This window comes from Emys orbicularis, chromosome 20 (assembly GCF_028017835.1).
Source record: "Emys orbicularis isolate rEmyOrb1 chromosome 20, rEmyOrb1.hap1, whole genome shotgun sequence".
NCBI classification, from domain to species: domain Eukaryota; kingdom Metazoa; phylum Chordata; order Testudines; family Emydidae; genus Emys; species Emys orbicularis.
The window spans coordinates 24,538,895-24,550,530 of NC_088702.1; the positions used below are offsets into that span (position 1 = coordinate 24,538,895).

At 67.5% G+C, this 11,636-nt stretch overlaps 1 protein-coding gene across 1 annotated transcript; it reads left to right on the plus strand.

The window, feature by feature from the left end:
- Positions 1-4,285: 4,285 nt before the first annotated feature.
- On the plus strand, positions 4,286-11,352 carry BCL3 (BCL3 transcription coactivator). Its single transcript, XM_065420637.1, has 9 exons — positions 4,286-4,724; positions 5,178-5,361; positions 7,266-7,374; positions 8,632-8,833; positions 9,082-9,170; positions 9,426-9,503; positions 9,711-9,878; positions 10,381-10,501; positions 10,868-11,352. The coding sequence occupies exons 1-9, from the start codon at positions 4,286-4,288 to the stop codon at positions 11,350-11,352; spliced, it is 1,875 nt and encodes a 624-aa protein (XP_065276709.1).
- Positions 11,353-11,636: the final 284 nt, after the last annotated feature.

The window sequence follows — 11,636 nt, forward strand, 5'->3', positions numbered from 1 at the left end:
CCTGCCCGCAGCGCCCCCTACCGAGCCCCCCACCCGCTCCCCGCAGCGCACTGCTGAGCCCCCTCCCCATAGCACAGCGCCCCCTACCGAGCCCCCAACCCCCTCCCCACAGCGCCCCCTGCTGAGCCCCCCACCCGCTCCCCGCAGCGCACTGCTGAGCCCCCTCCCCATAGCACAGCGCCCCCCGCCAAGCCTCCAATCCCTTCCCCACAGCGACCCCTCCCCATAGCACAGCGCCCCCTGCCGAGCCCCCCATCCCCTGCCCGCAGCGCCCCCTGCTGAGCCTCCACAGCACAGCGCCCCCTCCCCGCCCTAAACCCGCTCCCAGCGGCACAGAAGCGCCCGCCGAGACCCCTTTGCCCTGCTCCCTGCCCCCCTCTCCTGAGCACACCCCCCCGGAGACACTGCTGCAGCCTGGCTCCCCCGGAGAGACAGACAGGAGCCCCCCTGTGGGCACCCCCCTCCCTGCAGTGCGGGGGGGGGTGTCAGTCTGCGCCTTGTCCCGCCTCCATCCAACCAGCCGCCCCGCCCCGCCCGCTCCCACTCGGGCCCTCCACAGACCCGGACAAAGGCGCATTTCCGCATTTCACCACCAGGGGTCCTCAGGGGTCCATGGAGGAACTCACCCCCCCCATGTTCGTCTGCATCCCTCGAGGCAGGGGCCGGCCGGAGAAGAGGGGGCGTGAAGGCCCAAGCAGTCAGGACTCCTGGGTTCTATCCCCGGCTCTGGGAGTGGGGTCTGGTGGGTTAGAGCAGGGGGGGCTGGGAGCCAGGACTCCTGGGTTCTATCCCTGGCTCTGGGAGGGGAGTGGGGTCTGGTGGTTAGAGCAGGGGGGGCTGGGAGCCAGGACTCCTGGGTTCTATCCCCGGCTCTGGGAGTGGGGTCTGGTGGGTTAGAGCAGGGGGGGCTGGGAGCCAGGACTCCTGGGTTCTGTTCCTGGCTCTAGGAGGGGAGTGGGGTCTGGTGGTTAGAGCAGGGGGGGCTGGGATCCAGGACTCCTGGGTTCTATCCCCGGCTCTGGGAGGGGAGTGGGGTCTGGTGGTTAGAGCAGAGGGGGCTGGGAGCCAGGACTCCTGGGTTCTATCCCCGGCTCTGGGAGTGGGGTCTGGTGGGTTAGAGCAGGGGGGAGCTGGGAGCCAGGACTCCTGGGTTCTCTCCCTGGCTCTAGGAGGGGAGTGGGGGTTTAGAGATTCTGGGGGGGGGACTGGGAATCAGGACACTCCCAGCTGCCTTTTTGCATTCTCACCGAACAGGTCTTTGCACACTCACCACCATTCTCCCGTGATCACGCTCACCCTCTAGCACTCACCACCAATTTCTGTCAGCTGTCTGTCCTTGCACACACACACCTTTGTACCCTCACCACTGATCTTTGCACACTCATGCAAGGATGCACTCTCTGACCCTTCTTGCACTCTCACATATCCTGACACATCCACCACCCACTCCTTGCACACGTACCCACAGTGGTGCACTCACTGCACAGCTGTGTGCGCTGTGTGCCTGCTCACACACTCATCCTTGTGCTCCCCTGCAGAACACAGCCTCTCAGGGGAGGGGGGGTCGCTGCTGGCCCAACCTGCCCCCCCTCCCAGCTCCTCCCCCCCCCCCCCCAGTGGGGGATGCAGGATGCCGAGCAGGGACTTTCCAAACCCATCGCTTCTGGTAAATCGGATCCTGATTCCAGGGGCGGAGCCGGGGAGAAGGGGGGGCTGTTTGAAGGAGTTACGGGGGGGGGTGTGCATGGTCAGGGGGAAGCAGGGCAGAGGTGCACAGAGAGCTGAGAGATTGGTGGTTGGGCCCTGTGCCTCGGTGCTGGGCTGGGGACAGCTGGCTGTTCTCTCTGGTTGCAGGGCTTTGTGTGTTCTGCACCCCCACAGCCTGGCACTTCTCACTCCCATGCACCCGTGGGACAGAGACCTGGCTGGGGGGGACAACAGTGTCACTGCAGGGGTGCAGTGGGGGAGTGGGGGCAGTGATCACCACAGGGGGAGCAGTGGAGATGCAGGGCAGCTGTCACTGCAGGGGTGCCATGGAAGTGGAGGCAGGGGTCACTGCAGGGGGAGCAGTGGGGTGGGGCAAGGTCACTGCAGGGGTAGCAGTGGGGGTGGGGGCAGGGGTCACTGCAGGGGTGCAGTGGGGATGCAGGGAGGGGTCACTGCAGTGGGGAGCAGTGGGAGTGGGGGCAGGGGTCACTGCAGGGGGAGCAGTGGGGATGCAGGGAGGGGTCACTGCAGTGGAGAGCAGTGGGAATGGGGGCAGGGGTCACTGCAGGGGGAGAAGTGGAGATGCAGGGCAGGGGTCACTGCAGGGGGAGCAGGGAGGGGTCACTGCAGGGGGGAGTGGTGGAGCCGGGGGGGGGCAGGTAAATTATCTACCTCCCCACCCCAGGAAATTCCCTACTGGATCAACAGGGCAAAGTCTTCCACGCCCCCCCCACCCCGCCCTGTGTACCCAACCACTGCTCCTAGAACCCCCTGCTCCCCCATCCCCCCAGCCACGGGGTCCCCATGTCTCTGTTCTCCCCCCTCCCCCCAGCCTCAGTGACTCAGCCCTTTGCAGTGGGCTCGGGACCCATCCCTGCCACCCGGGCAGGAACAACACGGATGTGACAGAGTCCTTGGGGGAGGGGTGGGAGCCAGGACTCCTGGGTTCCATTCTCAGCTGTGCTGGTGACTCGCTGTGAGTTGTAGCTGAGTCACTCCCTCGGTTTCCCCAGCTGTATTTGGGGTCACAGCCCTGAGCCAGGGGCTGGCGGTCTGTCTGGGCCCAGGACACGGTCCCTCACACCCTGGGCATTTCTCAGGCGCTGTGGGGGGAGGGAGGGATGGATACATAGAGGGGGCTGGAGGAGTATGGGGGAGGGAGGGTGGATGAGGGAGAGATGGGGGGAGCTGGAGGGGGTTGACTGGTGATGGGGTAGGGGTGGACAGACAGAGGGGTGTGGGGAGAGCTGGAGGAGGTTGAGTGGACATGGGGAGGGATGGACAGAGGGGTGGGGGGAGGGATGGAAGGAGGGAGGGATGGGGTGTGGGGGAGATGGAGGGGGGTGAGCGGAGATGGGGAGGGATGGACAGACAGGGGGAGGGGTGGAAGGAGAAGTGGGGAGGAAAGTGGGGGGGGCAGACTGAGACGCATCCACCCACAGCTCCCTGGGGGTTCACAGTGACTCTGGATTCACCCCCGGTGACTCAGACCTGCCCCTGCCCCCGGCATCTGCCCTGGGAGCGTGTTCCCGGCCCTGCTGCTGCCCCCTTGCCAAGGTCCCAGCTTCCCAGGGAGCCGTGAGACCCCCGGCCCATTGGGCCCCCCCCACAAACTAATCAATGGGGCCGCTTTGAGCGGCTGGGCCCTAATCAATTGCTTAATCTGCTTGTGCCTGGCGCGGGCCCTGGCTCCCGGTCCCTGCTGCCCCGAGCCGGTCCCCCGTTCCCGCCCCCTGCCATGCGGGGCCAGGGCCGGGGGCAGACGGGCGCGCTCTGCAGGGGTGCCAGGGAGCCCTGCACGGAGGGCACCAGAGGGGCATGGGGCGGCCTGGCCCGCCCCGCAGCCCCCTTCACTGACAGCCCCCGTCTCTCCGTGCCAGGGGCGGGGGGGTGGAAGGGGTTAACCGTGTCTGGAACGCGCCCTCCCCTCTCCTCCCTCCTCCGCCGAGCCCGGGGCGTTCCCTGCCGCCCCCCCTCCCCGTTCCTGGGCGTTTCCGGTGGGGAGGGGAGGGGAGAGTCCGGGAAGCCGGCGGTGCGCCCAGGGCCCCGTGCCAAGTGTGCGCCCTGGGCGCACCGGGGCTCCCCTGCTGCCGCTGCCGCTCCTGGGGGCGGGCGAGGGGCGGGGCGGGGGCCGTCATTCTCCACCCCAAGCCCGGGGGGAGGGGGGCTGGGTAAGAGGCGGCTCTGAAAGTCCCTAGCGTTCAGCTGAGCGGCCGGGGAAGTCCCGGTGGCCCTTCCTCTACCCCGCTGCCTGCTGCAGCCTCCCTGGCTTCAGTCGGGGGCTGTGGGCACCCACGGGGCAGCCAGGCCGCCCCCTCCCTGCGCGCCCGCTCCCTGGAGGTGCCCGGGGCTGCAGGGGGCACCTGCTGAGGCGATGAGATTGCAAAAGGGCAGAACGGGGTTTGGCTGGTGACCCCTCCCCCATCCTGGGGGCAAAGGACCTAGGAGACCGAGCGGCGTTTGGTTGGTGACCCCCCCCTCACCCCTACCCCGGGGGCAAAGGACCCAGGAGATCGAGCCGGGTTTGGCTGGCGACCCCTCCCCCACTCTGGGGGCAAGGGACCCCGGAGCCTGAGGAATGGCGGAGGAGATGCCCGTGGACCTGAGGACGTGGCGGAAGGGGGACACCGCCGAGTGCCATGGGAGCGGGGTTCCCCGTCCCAAAGACCCCGGGGGGCAGCGGGCTTCTCAGGGCAGCGGGGCATTCCCTGCACCCTGGCACGGCGCCCCGGGGGGCCCAAGGACTCCTCCCCCCCGCCTCGGGGCGCCGAGCCCGGGGCCCCCCGACGAGGGGGGCAGGAAAGCGGAGACTTCGCTGCCCCTGCGCAAACGCCGCTACGTGGTGCGGGGGCCGGGCTGGGAGCGGCCAGGGCCCCCCGCCGGGAAGGTGCCCAAGACGGAGAGCGACGGGGGGCAGGAGGGCGCCTCCGGGGAGCAGCATCCCCCCTTCTGCAACGGCTACTGCCCCCCCTACGTGGCTGTGGAGTACACCCGCCTGCCAGCTCCCTACCTCATAGGTGGGTGACCCCCCGACCCCACATCGCCCCCGCGGGGGACCCCCGGTTCCTTCCTTTCCCCGCAGACACCCGGCGCCTCCCCAGACGCTGGCGTGTGGCCAGGACAGGTCCCACGGGCTGGAGACCCCCCCCCCCTCCGCCCAGACGCCGGGGGCCCGGGAAATGGGGTGGGGGCGGCGGAGGCGAGTCCGTGCCCTTGGCCTCAGGGGCCGGGTGAGGATTTCAGTAAAGCGATTGGTCAAACGTAGCACTGGCCCCGGACTCCTGGGTCCCTTGGGGGAGGAGTTATGGGGGGGAGCCCCAGGGGGTGCTGGCCCCGGACTCCTGGGTCCCTAGGGACGGGTTATGAGGGAGACCCCAGGAGGTGCAGGGCCCGCACTCCTGGGTCCCTTGCGATGTATAAGGGGGATCCCTTCTTTCGCTCACGCACCCCCATTCTTCTCCCCCCACCAGGTCTGACCGGACCTTTCCTGGTCCCGGAGCGGGCCCCCTTCTTCCACCCCGTGGCCCCCCACCCCCTGCTGCCGGCCCCCCTGCTGGGGCGCCCCGCCACTCCCTACCCCCTTCTCTGCCCCCTGCAGACACAGATGGCTGCTGACATCGCTACGGCGACCAAGCAGGACGAGGATGGAGACACGTAAGTGGGGGGGGGGGGTGAGTTTAAATAGCCCTGGGCCCCCAACACGGACATGGGGGCAAGGGGCCCATCTGCGAGCCCAGACAGAGCGAGCCAGCCCGGCTGGGAAGGGGAATCCCCGGCCCGTCTGGGTAGCCCTCCCCCATCCCGGTCCCACCCCCTGCCGACGTTTTCTTCCTGCGTAATGGTCCCGTGGCTCAAACTTCTTACTGGAAGGGGAGGGGGATAGATTTCCTCCCCGGCTTCCTCTTCCTCCACCCCCCACGGGCCCTCCCTGCGCCTGACTGGGCACTGCTGCAGGGAAGATCACAGCGTTGGGTTCCCAGCTGGGCAGTGACAGGGCACTGTCATGGGGGAAGCTCGCAGCACTGGGTTCCCAGCTGGGCAGTGACAGGGCACTGTTCCTGGGGAAGCTCGCAGCGCTGGGTTCCCGGCTTGGCAGTGACAGGGCACTGTTCCTGGGGAAGCTCGCAGCGCTGGGTTCCCGGCTTGGCAGTGACAGGGCACTGTTCCTAGGGAAGCTCGCAGCGCTGGGTTCCCGGCTGGGCAGTGACAGGGCACTGTTCCTGGGGCAGCTCGCAGCGCTGGGTGCCCTGCTGCGCAGTGACAGGGCACTGTCATGGGGGAAGCTCGCAGCACGGGGTTCCCGGCTGGGCAGTGACAGGGCACTGTTCCTGGGGAAGCTCGCAGTGCTGGGTTCCTGGTTCAGCAGTGACAGGGCACTCTCATGGGGGGAAGCTCGCAGCACTGGGTTCCCAGCTGGGCAGTGACAGGGCACTGTTCCTGGGGAAGCTCGCAGCGCTGGGTTCCCGGCTTGGCAGTGACAGGGCACTGTTCCTGGGGAAGCTCGCAGCACTGGGTGCCCGGCTTGGCAGTGACAGGGCACTGTTCCTAGGGAAGCTCGCAGCGCTGGGTTCCCGGCTGGGCAGTGACAGGGCACTGTTCCTAGGGAAGCTCGCAGCGCTGGGTTCCCAGCTGGGCAGTGGCAGGGCACTGTTCCTGGGGCAGCTCGCAGCGCTGCAGCCTCCCAAGCCTGAGCTGCCAGTGGATATCGAAAGTGGCCTGTTTGAGACAGGAAGTGGAGGTCAGCGGGCGGCTGGGAGCTCTTACTGGAAGCCCGGAGTCGAGGATCGCCCCCCCCCCCCCCCTTCGCTTGGGCTGCGCTGATAAGAGGTTTCCTTTTATCGTAATTCGCTGCTGGAGCGATTCTCTGAAACCACCTGTGTCCTTGGGGGGGGGGGGGGAGGCAGCAGAGAGGGGGCCAGGGCTGGGGGGCAGCAGAGCCGGGGACCAGAGCAGGGAGCAGAGGGAGGGTGAGCTGGGGTGACAGGGCTCTGGGGGCAGGACATGGGAGGGAGGGGGAGAGCTGGGTGTACCCAAGGAGATGGGCTAAGGGAGCCAAGGGGCAGTGGGGAGGGTGAGGTGGAAGATGGGGGGGGCTCAGACCCAGTGGGGAGGATGTGGGGCAGGACGGGGACCTTGCTAACATTGCAACGCTTGTTCTAAGCAGCACCAGTGTCGCTAATAGATCTGAAAGGGCCAGCCTCTCTGCAGGGGGGTTGTGGAGCGGCAGGGAGGGGCTGGGGACTCCAGTAACATTGTTGCACCTGCTGTTCTAGCCGGCATCTGCCCAGGGGTTATTAGGGACTGTTGGTGAAGAGGCGCTCGCGTGGGGTTTAAAGGGGGCACTGCCCACTGCGGTGAGCTCCGAGCTGGGATGAGGCTGGGGATTCCCGTGACACTGTTGCAACAGCTGTTCTAGCCAGAACCTACCTGGGGAATTTCTGTGGCTGGGGGAGGGGAGAGGAACTTTCTGTGGAGTGGGGGGACCCTGAGGAGGTTCTACCCCCCCCACACACCCCCTCCCCAGTGACGGTCTCGGTCTCTCCTCCCCCCGCCCACAGGGCTCTGCACATCGCTGTGGCCCAGGGGAACCTGCCCGTTGCCCAGCGCCTGGTCAGCCTCTTCCTACAGGGTCAGCGGGACCTGGACATCTACAACAACATGCGGCAGGTCAGTCCGGGGGGGCTGGGGGTCCCGGGGCAGGATGGGGGGCCTGGTCTGTGGGCTTTAATACCAGACTGGTCCCTGGCAGATGGGGGGAGGGGGGAGCTGGGTATCGGGGGAGGGGTGTGATGCCAACCTGCCCCTGTCAGGTGGCACCAGGCTGAACGGGGGGGGGGAACCCGGGCACGACGTTCCCAGAACCCACGTGCCCAGCCCCGCCCAGCCCCAGCACAGACGGGACTTTCCCCGACAACTTCCTCCCTCGTTGCCTGGGCGACGCCCCAGGGTCAGAGCCTGAGTCACGGGGGAGGGGACGCAGACAGACCTGGCAGCTGGAGCACTTGCAGGTCAAGGGCAAACCCTGCAGCGCTCTCCCCTCTCCCTCTGGCTCCTTGCACCATTCCCAGAGCACTGGGGCACGCTGCGTTGCACACTCACCGTGCACAGCGGAGAGAGACACACTCGGGCACTCCCACTCCCTGCAATACCTGTATTCCCGGAGCACTGCACGCTCATGCTGCCTTCCACACTCACCGTGCACTGGTGTGACACACAGACTGCGACACGCACTCAGACACACTCGCTCCCTGCAACAAGCGTGTTCACGGACTTCCACAGGCATCACACATTCCCACTGCGATGGCCCCACGTGCTGGTCACACACACACGCACACTCGCTGTGGTGCACACGCCTGCTCTCACAGAGACACGGCTTGCTGGGACGTGCTCACTCACACACACCCTGGCACCTGTGCACACTCTTACACGCTCAGCCCCCCCCATCCCCAGAGCCCAGAAGGAGCTGCCAGCCCCACCCTATGGACAGGTGCCGCTCACTCCCGACCCACAGCCCCCAGTTACCCCAGCCCTGGGCTCCCCCCAACTCTGCTTGGGTCCCAGGGGGGTCTCTAAGCTGGGGGCAGCCTCCCCCAGTCCCGTGTTGTGTGCCCCATTTCCCGTAAACCACCACCTGAGCCATCTCCAGCCCCTTCTCAGAAGCGTCTGCGTCAACGCGGCTGGCGCCGGGGGCTGCGGTTAGCACCGTCGGGACTGGGCAGCTTCCTCTGGTTACAGGGTGTGCACCAGCCGCTCGCAGCTTGCATGTCTCGGTGTGTGAGCTTTGCCGTGGCAATGCCCTGCCTGTGTCCCCAGCTGGGAAACCCCCTGGTGCTGCAAGCTTCCTTGTGTGTGCCCCCAGCTGGGACCCACTGCCAGGCGTTGTGAGCTTCCCTGCAGCAGTGCCTTGTGCCTCTCCCCCCTCAGACCCCTTTGCACCTGGCGGTGATCACCACCCAGCCGTCCCTGGTGAAGCTGCTGCTCTCGCACGGGGCTTCCCCGATGGCACTGGACCGGCACGGACAAACGTCGGTGCACCTGGCCTGCGAGCACGGCAGCCCCCGGTGCCTGCGAGAGCTGCTGGAGTGGGGCAGCAACCGACCTGAGCTGGAGGCCCGGAACTACGAGGGTGAGCAGGGTGAGAGGGGATGGAGGGGACTGGGGGCGGGAGGGGTGGATGCGGGGATGGGGGCTACTGGGGTCAGGAGGGGGCAGGGGAGGGAGCTTGTGGTTTTGAGAATTTTTCCAAACAGCTGAGAACTGGGACCAGAATCTCTGGAAAAGCCCAAAGGCCCCCGCCCCCAAGCCAGGCCAGCATCCCCCCCCGTCCCTCCCCCTTGTGCCTCTCTCACCCCCCGCCCCGTTCTCTCCCCCCAGGTCTCACCCCCCTGCATGTGTCTGTGGCCACCTCGAACCGGGACACGGTGCTGCTGCTGCTGGAGCACGGGGCGGACATCGACGCTGTGGTGAGCATGGGGGGTCGCCTACCCCCACCCCACAGACATGGCGCACGGGGGGCTGGGTACGGGGGAGCCCATCCCCTCCAACCCCCCCCCCCACACACAAGGGGGGCTGGGTACAGCAGTGGGGAAGGGGATGCAGAGCTGGGAGAGAACTTTGTGAACTAAGGGGGGATTTCCGGGGGGGGTGTATGTGTGACTGGGGGGGGGAGGAGCCTGTCTGTACCTGAGGGGTCTGACCCTGCTGTGCACCCCACACAGGACATCAAGAGCGGCCGCTCCCCCTTGCTCCATGCCGTGGAGAACAACAGCCTGGACATGGTGGAGCTGCTAATACAGGTGAGGGCCAGGCCCCCTCTCCCCCACACCTGGCCCCTCTCCCTCCCTTCAGCTCCCCCAAATGTCCCCTTGCCCCAACCAGGTTCCTGGCACTGCCCCCCCAAACCCTGCCCCCTCCCAGCCACCGCCCCTGGACATGACGCTCTGGGCGGGGGGCGTTGTCTGTCCCGTCTCACCGCCCGTCTCGTCTCTCCCCCGCCACGGCAGAATGGGGCGAATGTGAACGCGCAGTCGTATGCGGGGTGCACGGCGCTGCACGTGGCCAGTGGACGGGGGCTGCTGGACGCCCTGCGGCTGCTGGTGCGGAACGGGGCCGACTGCGGGATCAAGAACTATCACAATGACACGGCGCTCATGGTGGCCAAGAACCGGCGGGTGAGTGGGGGGGACCCTGGGGGGGGGTAAGCAGGGGCCTGGGGAGGGTCGGCAGGATGTGGGGGGATCCGGAGGGGGTGAGCAGGGGCCTGGGGAGGGTCGGCAGGAGGATGCGGGGGGACCCTGAGGGGGTGAGCAGGGGGCTGGGGAGGGTCAGCAGGACGTGGGGAAGACGCTGGGGGGGTAAGCAGGGGCCTGGGGAGGGTCGGCAGGACATGGGGGGATCCGGGGGGGGGGGGGGGTGAGCAGTGGCCTGGGGAGGGTCGGCAGGAGGACAAGGAGGGGCTGCACTAAGAGGCCCCTGGGGGGTTATTGGGAGGGAGAGGCTGGGGGTATAGAGGCTTGGAGGGAGGGAGAGTGGGGGCCATTGGGATGAAGGGAAGCAGGGAGGGGAGGAGCCACTGCTGCCATGTGGTGATGGGGGGGGGATTAGGGGGCCTTGGGGTGGGTCTGGGGGGGCTCCCAGCGGGACAGGGTAACTCTCTCCATCCCCCATTCCCAGGTGATCGACATCCTGAGGGGAAAGGCCTCCCGGCCTCCCCCAGCCCCCGACAGCACCCGGGACGGGGCCTCCCCGGCACCCAGTTCAGCCAGCTCCCCTGGTGCCCGCCTGACCCCCAACGGTGAATGCTGCCCCCCCAATGCCCCTGGCGCCCGCCTGACCCCCAACGGTGAGTGCTGCCCCCCCAATGCCCCTGGCGCCTGCCTGACCCCCAGCAGAAACACCCCACTGGCCCCCTTAGCCCATGTGCCCACCCCCCGGAGCCCCCTGGGGAATGCCCCGTCTGAAGGTCATGCTCTGGTCCGCCTGCCCATGACCCCTGGAGCCAGCCCCATGGAGAGACGCACCAACCCCCTCACGGCTGTGGGCTCCCCAGTGGGAGGGTCCAGGGGTTGGGGGGGTTGGGATGTCGGGGGGGTTCCAGGTTCCCCTTTGGGGGGGTGGGGTTCTGGGGCTGATTCCTGATGTCCCCTTTCTCTCCCCCCAGGTCTGCCCAACGCCTCCCCTGGCTCCCCGTCTTCTGCCCCGAGCCCTCCCCACACCCCAGGAGGCTGCAGAACTGCCCCAACCAATCAGAGACCAGAAACTGCTGAGCCAGCCAATGGGGCATCAATGCCTGGCCCCCTCCGTGGGGTGAAACTGGAGGGAAACATGCCCCCGCCCACCCTGGGGCAGCCAATGGGCTCTGCCACTGCCCCCAAGCCCTTTCTGCGATTGGCCGAAAGCCTGCTGGAGCCTGCACTCCATGGTGCCATCTACCCAATTGCGTCTCCCGGCCAGGACACCTCAACCAATCACCTCTCGCTGCTGCCTGGCGCCTTTCACCCGCCCATTGTCCAGGGGCTGCCACCCAATCGGATTCACCTGAGAGGTGCCGGGCTGGACCAATCACGGACTCCGCGTGGGGCAGGGAGCCCACCCGCGGCTGCGGAAGGGCAGTGGCTTCGCCACAGGGACAGCGGGGGCAGCTGACAGCGGAGTCCTGGGGGCAGCCGCCCCTCCCAGCCCAGGGACCCCAGGGGACTCTCGCCCTGGGGATGTAGCACTGGGGTGACCGGCTCCTAGAGGACCCTGCGTCTCCATGCACAGGACCCCGTCTGTTCCTGTGGGACCCAGGCATCCGGGCCTCCTGGGGGACCCTCACTGCCAGCGACAGCTGCCTACTCCCCTACAGGACCCAGGAGTCCGGGCGTCTCCATGTGTTCCTGTGGGACCCAGGTGTCTGGCTGCCTCCATGGAGGGGGAACCCATATGCT